General features: G+C 40.8%; 1 protein-coding gene across 4 annotated transcripts in view; it reads left to right on the forward strand.

The window, feature by feature from the left end:
* Window positions 1–13,749, forward strand: part of LOC141522553 (retinol dehydrogenase 11-like) — a 38,778-nt gene that overhangs the window by 8,824 nt on the left and 16,205 nt on the right. For 3 of the 4 annotated variants that reach the window (XR_012478235.1, XR_012478234.1, XM_074236061.1), the window contains exon 1: window positions 11,153–11,299. The exons of the other annotated variant lie outside the window; for it this stretch is intronic. Coding sequence is in view for 1 of the 3 variants with exons in the window: in XM_074236061.1 (XP_074092162.1) it covers window positions 11,232–11,299 (68 nt within the window). In the remaining 2 variants the exon portion in view is untranslated. Of the gene's footprint in view, window positions 1–11,152; window positions 11,300–13,749 lie in introns of those variants that run through there. 4 annotated transcript variants of the gene reach the window in all.

The raw sequence follows: 13,749 nt of genomic DNA on the forward strand, positions 1-13,749 counted from the left end.
AGGCCAAAGTCACATGTTTTAAAGAGAAAGAAAAGAATAAGAGTAGAAACTGTGTTTCCCCCTTTACAGTCTACTGAGTTGAGAGTAAGGGAGGGAGAGAACTGGAACTGAAAATAAAATTATTCTAAGGAACAGTTCATTTATTCCTACACTCTCCAGTGTTTTTAGCAGGAATAGGTGCTGTATTTTTGTCAAAAGCTTTTTCAGTATCTATATGATGATATTATTCCTTTCATATTCAATATTTAATATTTGTTTATTCTCATTTTGTACAAACAGTGTTTTTGTATACATTAATAAAATATTCTTGTTTAAGAGTAAACAAAATACCCCTCCCCCCAAAAATATAGACTCGCTTAAGCAATAAAGTAAAGGGGAGAGAAAAAATTAGAATTAAAAAAATAATAATAGTAATAACTGTAGGTATGGCCAGGTGGTGCAATAGACAGAGCACCAGCCCTGCAGCCAGGAGCACCTGAGACCAAATCTGGCCCCATATACCCAACAATCACCCAGCCCTGTGACATGCAAGCCACCCCAACCCCACTGCCCTGCAAAAACCAAAAAAAGAAGAAAAAGAGACGCAAAATAAAATAAAATAGTAATAATAGTAGGGGTGGCTGGGTGGCAGACAGAGCATTGGCTCTTGAGCTAGGAGCACCTGGGCCCAAATCTGGCCTCAGACACCCAATGATCACCCTGCTACGCGGCCCCAGGCAGGCCACCCAGCCCCATCTGCCCTGCACCCCCCAAAAAAATAATAATAATAAAAAATGTGCTTCAGTCTTTGTTCCAACACCAGCAACTCTGTCACAGGTGGATCACATTCTTTATAATAAGTCCATCGCAAAAGTTACTTCCATATTTTTCCACCATTGCCATTGCTGATCGCAACTTCCTCCTTTCGTATTTCTCCACTACCATGTACTATATTTTCTCTCTCCTTTCACTCTGACTCTGCTGTAGGGTATGAGTGGTTCAGCAGACAGATCCTCGGCCCTGGGGCCAAGAGGCCCTGAGCCTCCCTACCACTCTGTAGGCCCAGAATCCACCTGGCCCTGTGGTCCTGGGCAGGCCATCCAATCCCAGCCCCTTGCAAGAAGTAAAAAAGAAAATGTGTTATATCTGAGCACTCTCCCCCCATGGTCCATCCTCTCCTCTATCACTCACATCCCCCCCTTCCCCCTGTCCCCCCCCTCCTTCTTACTCCAGATGTCTATACCCCATTGAGTATATATGCTGTTTCCTCTCCTAGCCACCTCTGATGAGAGCAAAGATTCCCTCATTCCCCCTTGCCTTCCCCCCCTTCCATATCATTGTAATAGCTCATTGTAATAAAGAAAAATCTTATTATATGAAATATCTTGGCCTATTCCCCCTCTCCTTTTTCTTTCTCCCTTTACATTTCCCTTTTTTCTATTGACTCCATTTTTACACCATATTTTATCTTCAAATTCAGCTTTCTCCTATGCTTCAACTATAAAAGCTCCTTCTACCTGCTCTATTAACTGAGAAGGTTCATATGAGTATTATCAGTGTCATTTTTCTATGCAGGAATACAAGTAGTTCATCATCATTAAGTCCCTCATATTTTCCCCTTCTCCTCCAATCTCTATGCTTCACCTGAGTCCTATATTTAAAGATCAAACCTTCTGTTCAGCTCTGGCCATTCCAACATTTGAAATTCCCTTGGTTCATTGAAATTCCATCTTTTTCCCCTAGAAGAGGGCATTCACTTTGGTTGGGTAGTTGATTCTCAGTTGCATTCAAAGCTCTTTTGCCTTCCAGTATATTATATTCCAAGCCCTATGAGCTTTTAATGTAGTTGCTGCTAAGTCCTGTGTGATCCTGACTGAAGCTCCATGATATTTGAACTGTGTCCTTCTGGCTTCTTGTAATATTTTCTCTTTGACTTGGCAGTTCTGGAACTTGGCTATAATATTCCTAGGGGTTGGTATTTTGGGGATCTCTTTCTCGGGTGGATCTGTGGATTCTCTCCATTTCTATTTTGCCCTCTGCTTCTAGGATATCAGGGCAATTTTCCTGTAGTAATTCTTTGAAAATGATGTCAAGGCTCTTTTCCTGATCATGACTTTCGGGTATTCCAATAATTTTTAAATTATCTTTCCTAAATCTGTTTTCCATATCAATTGTTTTTTTCAATGAGATGTTTCACATTTTCTTCTAATTTTTCATTCTTTTGGTTTTGAAGTATTGAGTTCTGATTTCTCATAAATTCATCAGTCTCCCTGAGTTCTATTCTTTTTCTGAAGGATTTGTTTTCCTCAGAGAGTTTTCTTATCTCTTTTTCCATCTGGCCAATTTTGCATTTTAAAGCATTCTTCTCAATAACTTTTTGAACTATTTTATCCATTTGACCTAAGCTGGTTTTTAGCATGCTATTTTCTTCAGCATTTTTTTTTTGGATTTCCTTGACTAGGCTGCTGATTTCATTTTCATGTTTTTCCTGCATCTCTCTCATTTCTTTTCCCAGTTTTTCTTCTAACTCCCTCATTTGATTTTCAAAGTCTTCTTTGAGCTCCGTCATAGCCTGAGCCCAATTTCTGTTTTTCTTGGAGTCTTTAGATGCAGGAGCTTGTGCTTCCTCATCTTCAGACTGAGTATATTGATCCTTCTTGGGATCATAGATAATGTATTTCTCAATGGTGATCCTCTTTTTTCTTTGCTTGCTAATTTTCCCAGCCTAAGCCTGTCTTTGGGGTGCTTCCTGAGCTTTTGGGACATTCCCATTAGGGTCTCAGTGTGTGAGGCTCTGTCCTCCCTCCTGGTCTGTGAATGACCATATGCGCCCCCCTCTGCTACAGGACTGAGGTGGAGGGGGACCCTGCTGTTCTATGGGGGGGCCTAGACTGCGATCAGGATCTGAATGTGGTCAGAGCCCCAGAGTCCTGTTCCAGGGGCAGAGCTCTGCAGTCTCTCTCTCTTCACTCCCCTCCCTAGGTTCAATGGGCTCATGCCCTGGGGGCTCCTGCTTACTGGCTCCGCCTGCTTCTGTTCCTGGATCTGGGCTGCAGTGGCCATGCTGTTTGCTGTGTGCCCTGAGGGCTGGGCTTCACATGCTCGCTCTGGCAGAGGTCCCCCCCCACCCCGCTGTTCCCCCAATTTGTGCTGGTGCTCCCTGGGGTGTAGATCAAGAAACTCCCCCCATTGCTGGGACCCATGGCTCCCAGCACCCTGGGACTGGCTCCGGGAGGCTGAAGTTCTTTGGCTCTGGCAGGCCACCCCTCTGGTGGGCCGCCCCTCCCAGCCCAGGGAGCAGAGCCTTTCTGCTCTTTTCCAGGATACCTTGAGTAGGAGAACTGCCTCACTGGGTCCCTCTGTGGGTTCTGTCTCTCAAAAATTTAGTTAAAGTCCTTAGTTTTGAAGATTTATGAGAGAGTGCCTAAGACACGATCCACTCTTGTTGCCATCTTGGCTCCGCCCCAATCATATTATTTCTGATAGGCATGTTATTAATATAATTAATTATATTATCCTAATTATACTAATATTGAACCAACCCTGGGATAAATCCTACTTGATCATAGGGATAACTTCTTGTAATAGTTTTGCTAAGATTTTATTTAAGATTTTTGCATCTATATTCATCAGGGAGATAGGTCTATAATTTTCTTTCTCTGTTTTAACTCCTCCTGGTTTAGGTATCAGCACCATATTGGTGTCATAAAAAGAGTTAGGCAGAGTTCTGTCTTCACCTATTGTTCCAAGAGTTTATATAGAATTGGAACCAATTGTTCCTTAAATATTTGATAGAATTCATTTGTGAATCCATGTGGGCCTGGAGATTTTTTCTTAGGGAGTTCAAAAATGGCTTATTGAATTTCTTTTTCTGAGCTAGGATTATTTAGGTTTTTTATTTCCTCTTCACTTAAACTGAGCAACTTATATTTTTGTAAATATTCTTCCATTTCACTTAGATTGTCAAATTTATTGGTATAGAGTTGGGCGAAATAATTCTGAATTGTTACTTTAATTTCCTCCTCATTGGTGGTGAGTTCACCTTTTTCATTTATGATACTAGTAATTTGGTTTTCTTTATCTTTTTTTTATTGAATTGACCAGAGGTTTATCAATTTTATTGGTTCTTTCATAAAACCTACTCTTGGTTTTATTTGTTAGTTCAATAGTTTTCTTGCTTTCGATTTGATTAATTTCTCCTTTAATTTTTAGAATTTCTAATTTGGTATTTTTAATTTGTTTTTCTCTAATTTTTTTAGTTGCAAATTTGGTTCATTAATTTCTTCTGTCTCTAATTTCTAACTCATGTAGGCATTTAAAGATATATCCCTTGACAGCTGCCTTGAGTGTATCCCATAGATTTTAGTATATTATTTCATTATTGTTATTATCTAGGATGAAATAATTAATTCTTTTTATAATTTGTTGTTTGATTCACTCCTTGTTTTTTTGTGGTTTTTTTTTGCAGGGCAATGGGGTTAAGTGGCTTGCCTAAGGCCACACAGCTAGATAATTATTAAGTGTCTGAGGTAGGATTTGAACTCAGGTACTCCTGACTCCAGGGCCAGTGCTCTATCCACTGCACCACCTAGCTGCCCCTCAATCATTCTTTAAAATGAGGTTATTTAGTTTCCGATTATTTGTGGGTCTATATCTCCCTGGCCCAGTATTGCATATGATTTTTATTGTATTATGATCTGAACAAAATGTATTCACTCTTTCTGCCTTTCTGCAATTGATCATTAGGTTTTTATGCCCTAGTACCTGGTCAATTTTTGTGTAAGTACCATGTAGTACAGAAAAAAAGTATATTCTATTCTTCCCCATTCAATTTCCTCCATAGGTCTATTAATATCTAGATTTTCTAACAATCTTTTTACCCCCTTAACTTCCTTCTTGTTTATTTTATGATTAGATATATCTAAATCTGAGAAAGGGAGGTTGAGGTCTCTCCCACAAGCAGAGTTTTGCTGTCTATGTCTTCCTGTAGTTCTTTCAACTTTTCCTCTAAGAATCTGGATTCTTTACCATTGGGTGCATATGTATTTAGTATTGAAATTACTTTCTTGTCTATGGTACCTTTTAGGAGGATATAGTTTCCTTCCTTATCTCTTTTAATACTATCTATTTTTGTAGCTGCTTTGTCTGAGATAAGGATTGCTACCCCTGCATTTTTTTTTCATTTCAGCTAAAGCAAAATAAATTTTGCTCCAACCTTTTACCTTTATTCTATTATGTATCTCTCTGTTTCAAATGAATTTCTGGTTTTTAATACACTCTGCTATTTGCTTATGTTTTAAGGGAGAGTTTATCCCATTCACATTCAAAATTATAATTACTAACTCTTTATTTCCCTCAGCATTTGTCATTTTCATATTTTAAAATCTATTTTTTTTCATGAATTAGGTTTAGAAAGTCTAAATGCTGATTACACAGAACAATTATTCCTATAAAAAGTCAGGTTCAGGGGCAGAGCCAAGATGACTACAAGAACGGATCGTGTCTTAGGCGCTCTCGAAACTAAGGACTCTAACTAAATTTTTGAGAGACAGAACTCACAGAGGGACACAGTGAGGTAGTGCTCCTACTCAAGGTAACCTGGAAAAGAGCAGAAATGCTCTGCTCCCTGGGGTTGGAGGGGCGGCCTGCCAGAGAGGTGGCCCACCAAAGCAAAAGAACTTAAGCCTCCTGGAGGCAGCCCCAGGGAGTTGGGAGCCATGGCTCACAGCAGCAGGGGAGTTTCCTGAGCTATGTCCCGGGGAGCACCAGGCACAAATTGGGGGAACAGCGGGGGACCTCTGCCAGAGCGAGCAGGTGAAGCCCAGCCCTCAGGGCACACAGTGGACCACAGCAGCCCAGATCCAGGAAACAGAGAAGCACATGGAGCTGATAAGCAGGAGCCCCCAGGACATGAGCCCATTGAACCTAGGGAGGGGAGTGAAGAGAGAGAGACTGCAGAGCTCTGCCCCTGTAACAGGACTCTGGGGCTCTGACCACATTCAGATCCTGATCGCAGTCTAGGCCCCGCCATAGAACAGCAGGGCCTCCCTCCACCTCAGCCCCGTGGCAGAGGGGGGTGCACATGGTCATTCACAGACCAGGCAGGAGGATAGAGCCTCAGACACTGAGACCCTTGTGGGAGTGTCCCAAAAGCTCAGGAAGCATCCTAAAAACAGTCTTAGGCTTGGAAAATGAGCAAGTAGAGAAACAAGAGGAACACCACTGAGAAATATTTTGCATATGGGCCCAAGAAGGATCAAAATCCTCAGTCTGAAGATGAAGAAGCACAAGCTCCTGCATCTAAAGACTCCAAGAAAAACAGAAATTGGGCTCAAGCCATGACAGAGCACCAAAAAAGACTTTGAAAATCAAATGAGAGAGTTAGAAGAAAAACTGGGAAAAGAAATGAGAGAGATGCAGGAAAAAAACATGAAAATGAAGTCCGCAGCCTAGTCAAGGAAATCCAAAAAAATGCTGAAGAAAATAGCGTGCTGAAAACCAGCTTGGGTCAAATGGATAAAACAGTTCAAAAAAGTTATTGAGGAGAAGAATGCTTTAAAAAGTAAAATTGGCCAGATGAAAAAAGAGATAAGAAATCTCTCTGAGGAGAACAAATCCTTCAGACAAAGAATAGAATTCAGGGAGATTGATGAATTTACCAGAAATCAGGAATAAATACTTCAAAACCAAAAAAAGAAAAATTAGAAGAAAATGTGAAATATCTCATTGAAAAAACAACTGATATAGAAAACAGACTTAGGAAAGATAATTTAAAAATTATTGGAATACCTGAAAGTCATGATCAGGAAAAGAGCCTTGACATCATTTTCAAAGAATTACTACAGAAAAATTGCCCTGATATTCTAGAAGCAGAGGGAAAAATAGAAATGGAGAGAATCCACTGATTCCCCCGAGAAAGAGATCCCCAACAACCAACCCCTAGGAATATTATAGCCAAATTCCAGAACTCCCGAGTAAAAGAGAAAATATTACAAGAAGCCAGAAGGACACAGTTCAAATATCGTGGAGCTGCAGTCAGGATCACACAGGACTCAGCAGCAACTACACTGGAAGCTTGTAGGGCTTGGAATATAATATACCGGAAGGCAAAAGAGCTTAGAATGCAAGTGAGAATCAACTACCCAGCAAGGCTGAATGTCCTCTTCCAGGGGAAAAAAGATGGACTTTCAATGAACCAGGGGAATTTCAAATATTCCTATTGGAATGGCCAGAGCTGAACAGATTTGATCTTCAGATACAGGACTCAGGTGAAGCATAGAGATTGGAGGAGAAGGGGAAAATATGAGGGACTTAATGATGATGAACTGCGTGTATTCCTGCATAGAAAAATGACACTAATAATACTCATATGAACCTTCTCAGTTAATAGAGCAGGTAGAAGGAGCTTTTATAGTTGAAGCACAGGAGAAAGATGAATTTGAAGATAAAATATGGTGTAAAAATGGAGTCAATAGAGAAAAGGGAAGTGTAAAGGGAGAAAGAAAAAGGAGAGGGGGGAATAGGCCAAGATATTTCATATAATAAGATTTTTCTTTATTACAATGAGCTATTACAATGATATGGAAGGGGGGAAGGCAAGGGGGAATGAGGGAATCTTTGCTCTCATCAGAGGTGGCTAGGAGAGGAAACAGCATATATACTCAATGGGGTATAGACATCTGGAGTAAGAAGGAGTGGGGGACAGGGGGAAGGGGGGATGTGAGTGATAGAGGAGAGGATGGACCATGGGGGGAGAGTGCTCAGATATAACACATTTTCTTTTTTACTTCTTGCAAGGGGCTGGGATTGGATGGCCTGCCCAGGACCACAGGGCCAGGTGGATTCTGGGCCTACAGGGTAGTAGGGAGGCTCAGGGCCTCTTGGCCCCAGGGCCGAGGATCTGTCTGCTGAACCACTCATACCCTACAGCAGAGTCAGAGTGAAAGGAGAGAGAAAATATAGTACATGGTAGTAGAGAAATATGAAAGGAGGAAGTTGCGATCAGCAATGGCAATGGTGGAAAAATATGGAAGTAACTTTTGCGATGGATTTATCATAAAGAATGTGATCCACCTGGGACAGAGTTGTTGGTGTTGGAACAAAGACTCAAGCACATTTTTTATTATTATTATTATTTTGGGGTGTTGCAGGGCAGATGGGGCTGGGTGGCCTGCCTGGGGCCGCATAGCAGGGGGATTGTTGGGTGTCTGAGGCCAGATTTGGACCCGGGTGCTCCTGGCTCAAGGGTCAATACTCTATCCGCCACCCAGCCACCCCTACTATTATTACTATTTTATTTTATTTTGGGTCTTTTTTGTTCTTTTTTTTTTTTTTTTGGTTTTTGCAGGGCAGTGGGGTTGGGGTGGCTTGCATGTCACACGGCTGGGTGATAGTTGGGTGTATGGGGCTGGATGTGGGCTCGGGTGCTCATGGCTCCAGGGCTGGTGCTCCGTCCATTGCACCACCTGTCTATACCTACTATTATTACTATTTTTTTTTCATTTTTTTCTCTCCCCTTTACTTTATTGCTCAAACGAGTCTTTATTTTTGGAGGGGAAGGGGTATCTTTTTACTCTTAAACAAGAATATTTTATTAATGTATAAAAAAATTGTTTGTACAAAATGAGAATAAATAAATATTAAGTAAAGAATCAAAAAAATCAGATGTAGGGGCAGCTAAGTGGTGCAGTGCATAGAGCACTGGTCCTGGGGTCAGGAGGACCTGAGTTCAAATTTCCCTCACACTTAATATTTATCTGTGTGACCTTGGGTAAGTCACTTAACCCCATTGCCTTGGAAAAAAAGTCAGATGCTACAGATGTATAACCTATGTCAAATTTTACATGTAATTGGGAAAAATAAAATATGAAAATAAAAAATAAAAAGTCAGATGATTTTGTGTACAAGACTGCTGAGGGTTCTAATGAGATAAGTGAAAGTTCTTAGATGATAAAATTGGAAATTGAGGGAAGGCCCATCAATTGGGGAATGGCTGAATAAGTTATAGTATATGTATTGTTCTATAAGAAACCATGAATGGTTGGATTCTAGAAAAGTGTGGAAATAATTATACGAACTGTTGATGAACAAAGAGAGTAGAACCAAAAAACATAGTATACATTAACAATGATATCATGAGTTGATCAATTATGATGGATGTAGTTTCTCTCAGCAGGCCAGAGAGCTAAGGACAACTTTGGGAGACCTATTATGGACAACTCCATCCACATTCAGATAGGGGAAAAAAAACACAGAAACTGAATGAACACTATGTTCACTTTTTTAAAAATTTGTCTTATTTTTCCTTATCTCATGGTTTTCTTTCTTTTCTCAGTCGTAATTCCTCATATACAAAATTACTAATATGTAAACATGTTTAACATAAATGTACATGTACAACATTCATTGGACTGTGAGAGGGAGACTGATGGGGAGCATGTAAGAAAATTATGTAAATTATAAATATGCAAGTGGATGAATGTTCAAAACCTTTCATAACATGTAATTGAAAAAATAAAATAGCGGGGAGGCTAGGCAGTGCAGTAGATAGAGCACTGACCCTGGAATCAGGAGTACCTGAGTGCAAATCCAACTTTAGACACTTAATAATTACCTAGCTGTGTGTGCCACTTAACCCCATTGCCTTGCACAAAAGAACTGAAAAAAAAAAAGTTAGAAAAAAAAGAGGAGAAAGAAAAGAGAATATCAGTTAAGAAAAAAGTAGTGCTTCAGGGCAGCTAGGTGGTGTAGTGGCAGCACCTGCCCTGAAGTCAAGAGGACCTCAGTTCAAAGCTGGACTCAGACATTTAATAATTGCCTAACTGTGTGGCCTTGGGCAAGCCACTTAAACCCATTGCCTTAAATAAATGAAATTTTAAAAAAGCTATACTAAAAGTGCTGCAGATGTAAAGTATCATTATTATTATTACAATATGATGGTACCATCATCATTATTCTTAACTACAATATGATAGCAACCAGTGATTATCAGAGCATTCATTTGTAATCTCCTTGAAGGAGATTGTATTTTGCCTTTCTTCCTATACCCAACAAATGCACTTAATAAATGTTTTTTGACTTGAATGGAATTGAGGTTCAATGTCAAAGCAAAAGAAAATTTTTAATGTGTGAGTCACTAGAAACTGCCATCAAATCTAATTTAATCATAGGTTTTCTGACTTTGAATGAAGTAGGGATCGTGTTCAATATTTTTTCATTGAAGAAACAAATTAGGTGATTGCTACATATGATGGAGAGGCTGCATGATATAGTTGAAAGAATGTTAGGTTTGGGGTAGGAACACTGCCTCTGATGCTTCTCTAGGACTAAGGGCAAATCATGGACCCTCAGTTTCCTCATCTGGAAAAGGTGGCTGATAATACATAACACTGACTTATTGTAAGAGTTAAATGAAATCATGTTGGGAAAACACTTGGAAAACTAGCAATTTCATCTTTTTACTACGTCCTTGAAACCCAACCCTCCCTTTTTCCCTCTTGATGAACATTTTTTGATCGATTAATGGTCTGACTCTTTTGTGGTCGCATTTAGGGTTTTCTTAGCCAAGATGTTGGACAGTTTGCCATTCCCTCCCGCAGCTCATCTTGCAGATGAGGACCCTGAGGCAGACAGGGTGGAGGGCCGTGGCCAGGGTCACAGGGCTGCTAGGTGCCTGCCCACCGTTACCTTTGAACTCAGCCCTCCTCACTCCCGCGCCGGCCCTTCACCCACTGCGCCACCTGGCGGGACCAATGATGATAGCAGTTTACATTTCTATAGTGCTTATTACGGGCCACGCTATGCTAAGCGATTTGCATTATTATTTCATTTGATCCTCCGGGATGAGGAGAACGTACGTTTCGTGATCATCTCCCTTTTACAGATGAGGAAACTGACGGTGATCGAGGTTCAATGAGTTACGTATATGCGATTAACGTCAAGGCCAATAAAACTGATCATTTTTTCCCCATAAGAAACCAGGTTGGACAGGAGCGGACGAATGCCCGGCTTGCCCGCCTTCCCTCCTCAGGCCAGTCGGCAAAGAGCTCCGGAACGGGATTGTCCGCAAGGCCCGCAGCAGCCGGGCCCCTTCCGGGGTTCTGCGCCTTGCGGGAAGCCTGCCTCGGACTACATTCCCCAGAAGGCTTTGCTTTCTTTCCCAGTTAAACCTGTGGCCATTTAGGTGAGGGGTGCGGGCCCGAGTCCGTCCGGCGGCCATCGTTGCGGGCCCGGCTGCGTCCCAGCGTGCTGCCATGTTCGGGGTGCTGGCCTTGTCGGCCTCGCTTGCCCTCTTGCTGATGCTGGCAGCGCCTTACATCAGGTGAGCGGCGCTTGGCCCTGCCCTGCCCTGCCCGCCCTTTCCCTGCCGAGGAGAGCCCTCGCGACGGGAGGCGCTGGGCGGAGACGCCGAGGGCCGGGATGCAGGGGGACGGAGGGGGAGGGGATGGCCTCGGGGCGCCGCGGACCCCCGGAGGCCGGGGCGTCGCCTTCCCGCCGAGGGGTGCTGGGCTTGACCCGAGCCGACGGGCCTCTGGGGTCCGAGCCCCCGCGGGAGAAGATGCCATGCGGGAGGGGGCCTGGCTCCCCTTAGAAGCTGTTTTCTTTCATAGAATTTGATGCAATCAAGATTTAAATGCCCCCCCCCTTAAAAAAAGAGATAAATATCGTTAACCGAGGGTTTTTGGTAAAGAGAGCACATTTTTCTCCCTGACCCTTGATCCCTCCAGCTCCTATAAATCTTAAATTCTCTTTGTTCTCTGTTTTTGCTGTGTTGACCTTTGGTCTGTGTACCACCCCACAATCCACTTAAGCCCCAGAGAACTAAATTCCACTATTCACTGGAAGTTTGAGCTAGGAAAAAACCACTCAAGTGCTCACTGAGCCTCAAAAGTTCAATTTAAAAGTTGATAGAGGATGTCATATTAGAACTAAGGTGGGCATGTTTTACTTCCTGTATTTCATCAGCTCAGAATCAGAGTTGCTCACTTTTGGGGGTGGGGGCTCCAACAAGGGCAAATTTAACCTTCCAGAAAGAGCTTATTGGAGGAGAGGACACAGACTTCCTCAGAACAATATAAGGGTTAGCTGTGGGTCCAGGTCTTAACTGGTTGTTTCTTAATGATTACCAAGAATAATTATGGGATGACAAAAGATGGTGGGCAACTTAATGGCACTAACGGGAACTTGAGTCCATGTTTGGTGATGCTCAACAATTTGTTATGTTTTCTCTGTCTGTCTGTCTCTCTCTCTCTGTTTCTCTCTCCCCCGCCTTTGATTCAAAAGACTTGGGTTTTGGTGTCTGGCTTTCTGACAATGGATAAATTCCTTAAATTCACAATGTCATAGGCAAATCTCCTACACTTTAAAGTGCTGAAGAGTTACTGATCAGCCCTGGTAAAAGACTTTCAATTAAACTGATAAAATCACAAATCTAGACAAAAAAGGTAGATAAGCACTCTTAACTTTAGGGACTGAAATGTCAACATAGAAGGAGAGATGACCTACCTATTCGCTGCAAAGTTAAGTTAGGTGCCTTTTTTTTTAATAAGCTCATTGAATAGGTCAAGGATGTTGTTAAAACCATTAACAGTGTCTAGGAGTGATTGTGTGTGTGTGTGTGTGTGTGTGTGTGTGTGTGTGTAAATATATATATATATACATATACATATATGAAATTGAAACAAGAAAAAAAATTGAATTGAGATTTAAGAGGAAAAAAACCTGAAATATCCTCTATGGTATGATAAATGTACTTTTTAATTTAATGAGTCCTAAGGATCAAAAAGTAGATAGGTCTTTTCCATGACTTGGTAGAAGAGGAGAATATGTTGGGGGGGGATCTTAAAAAATTTTAGCTATCTTTGTCCTTAAGCCAAAGGCTATTTGCTTTCTTGTTGTTTAGTCTTTTGATTCACTTCACTGTAGAGATCCTGACTGTTTAGGATCTTATGTATAGTGTACATACAATGTACATGTCTCATATGCAGATTGGAGTAAAAGGTAAAAACTAAAGATGTCTGGAGTCAATCTCAGAAACAATTTATATTTATATTATATAATATAATATATTATGTATTTATATTTAAGCTTTATAAAGTATTTCCCATCCCTTGAAGCAGGTGGTATAAATATTTCACCTCATATTTCAGTTATGGAAACTCAGAGAGGTTCACTGCCTTACCCAGAGTTACACAGTTAAAGTCAGTAAGAAATAAGCCCAGGCTGGAACAAACATTTCCACAGAATCTCCTACTGTTTGCCAAGCATTGTTAGGAATACAAAGACAGAATGTAACTTCTGAAACTGAAACCTAAGATGCTAATTGTAGATTTGTGGGATTTTTTAAATTGCAATTTTAAAATAAAAAAAATTCATTTTCACATCATGCCTTCACAATGAATCTTCACTTCTAATAAAGAAAAAGTTAAATAATTTTCAAGGCAACTTTCTGATATTTCATAAGGGTACTTCAAGATCTCTATTTAGTTATGGAGTATCCTTCAATGTCTGTTCTCTAGCACTGAGATTGATTGATCTTTCCAGTGAACCCAAATTTGACTGTCATTATAGTAGACCTATATTGTGTTTTGTGTTCTTTATTTTACATAAGTTCATATATTCTTTTTTCATATTTTTGAATTCATGTTTGTTATTTCTTTTTTAAAATGTTTTATTTCATTAACTATTTCTCAATTAAATTTTTTAAAAAAATTCTTTTTTTTGACATTTTGGTTTTCAAATTCTCTCCCTTCCCTTCTTTTGAGGAGGCAA

The sequence above is a fragment of the Macrotis lagotis genome, chromosome 4 (assembly GCF_037893015.1).
Source record: "Macrotis lagotis isolate mMagLag1 chromosome 4, bilby.v1.9.chrom.fasta, whole genome shotgun sequence".
Taxonomy (NCBI): domain Eukaryota; kingdom Metazoa; phylum Chordata; class Mammalia; order Peramelemorphia; family Peramelidae; genus Macrotis; species Macrotis lagotis.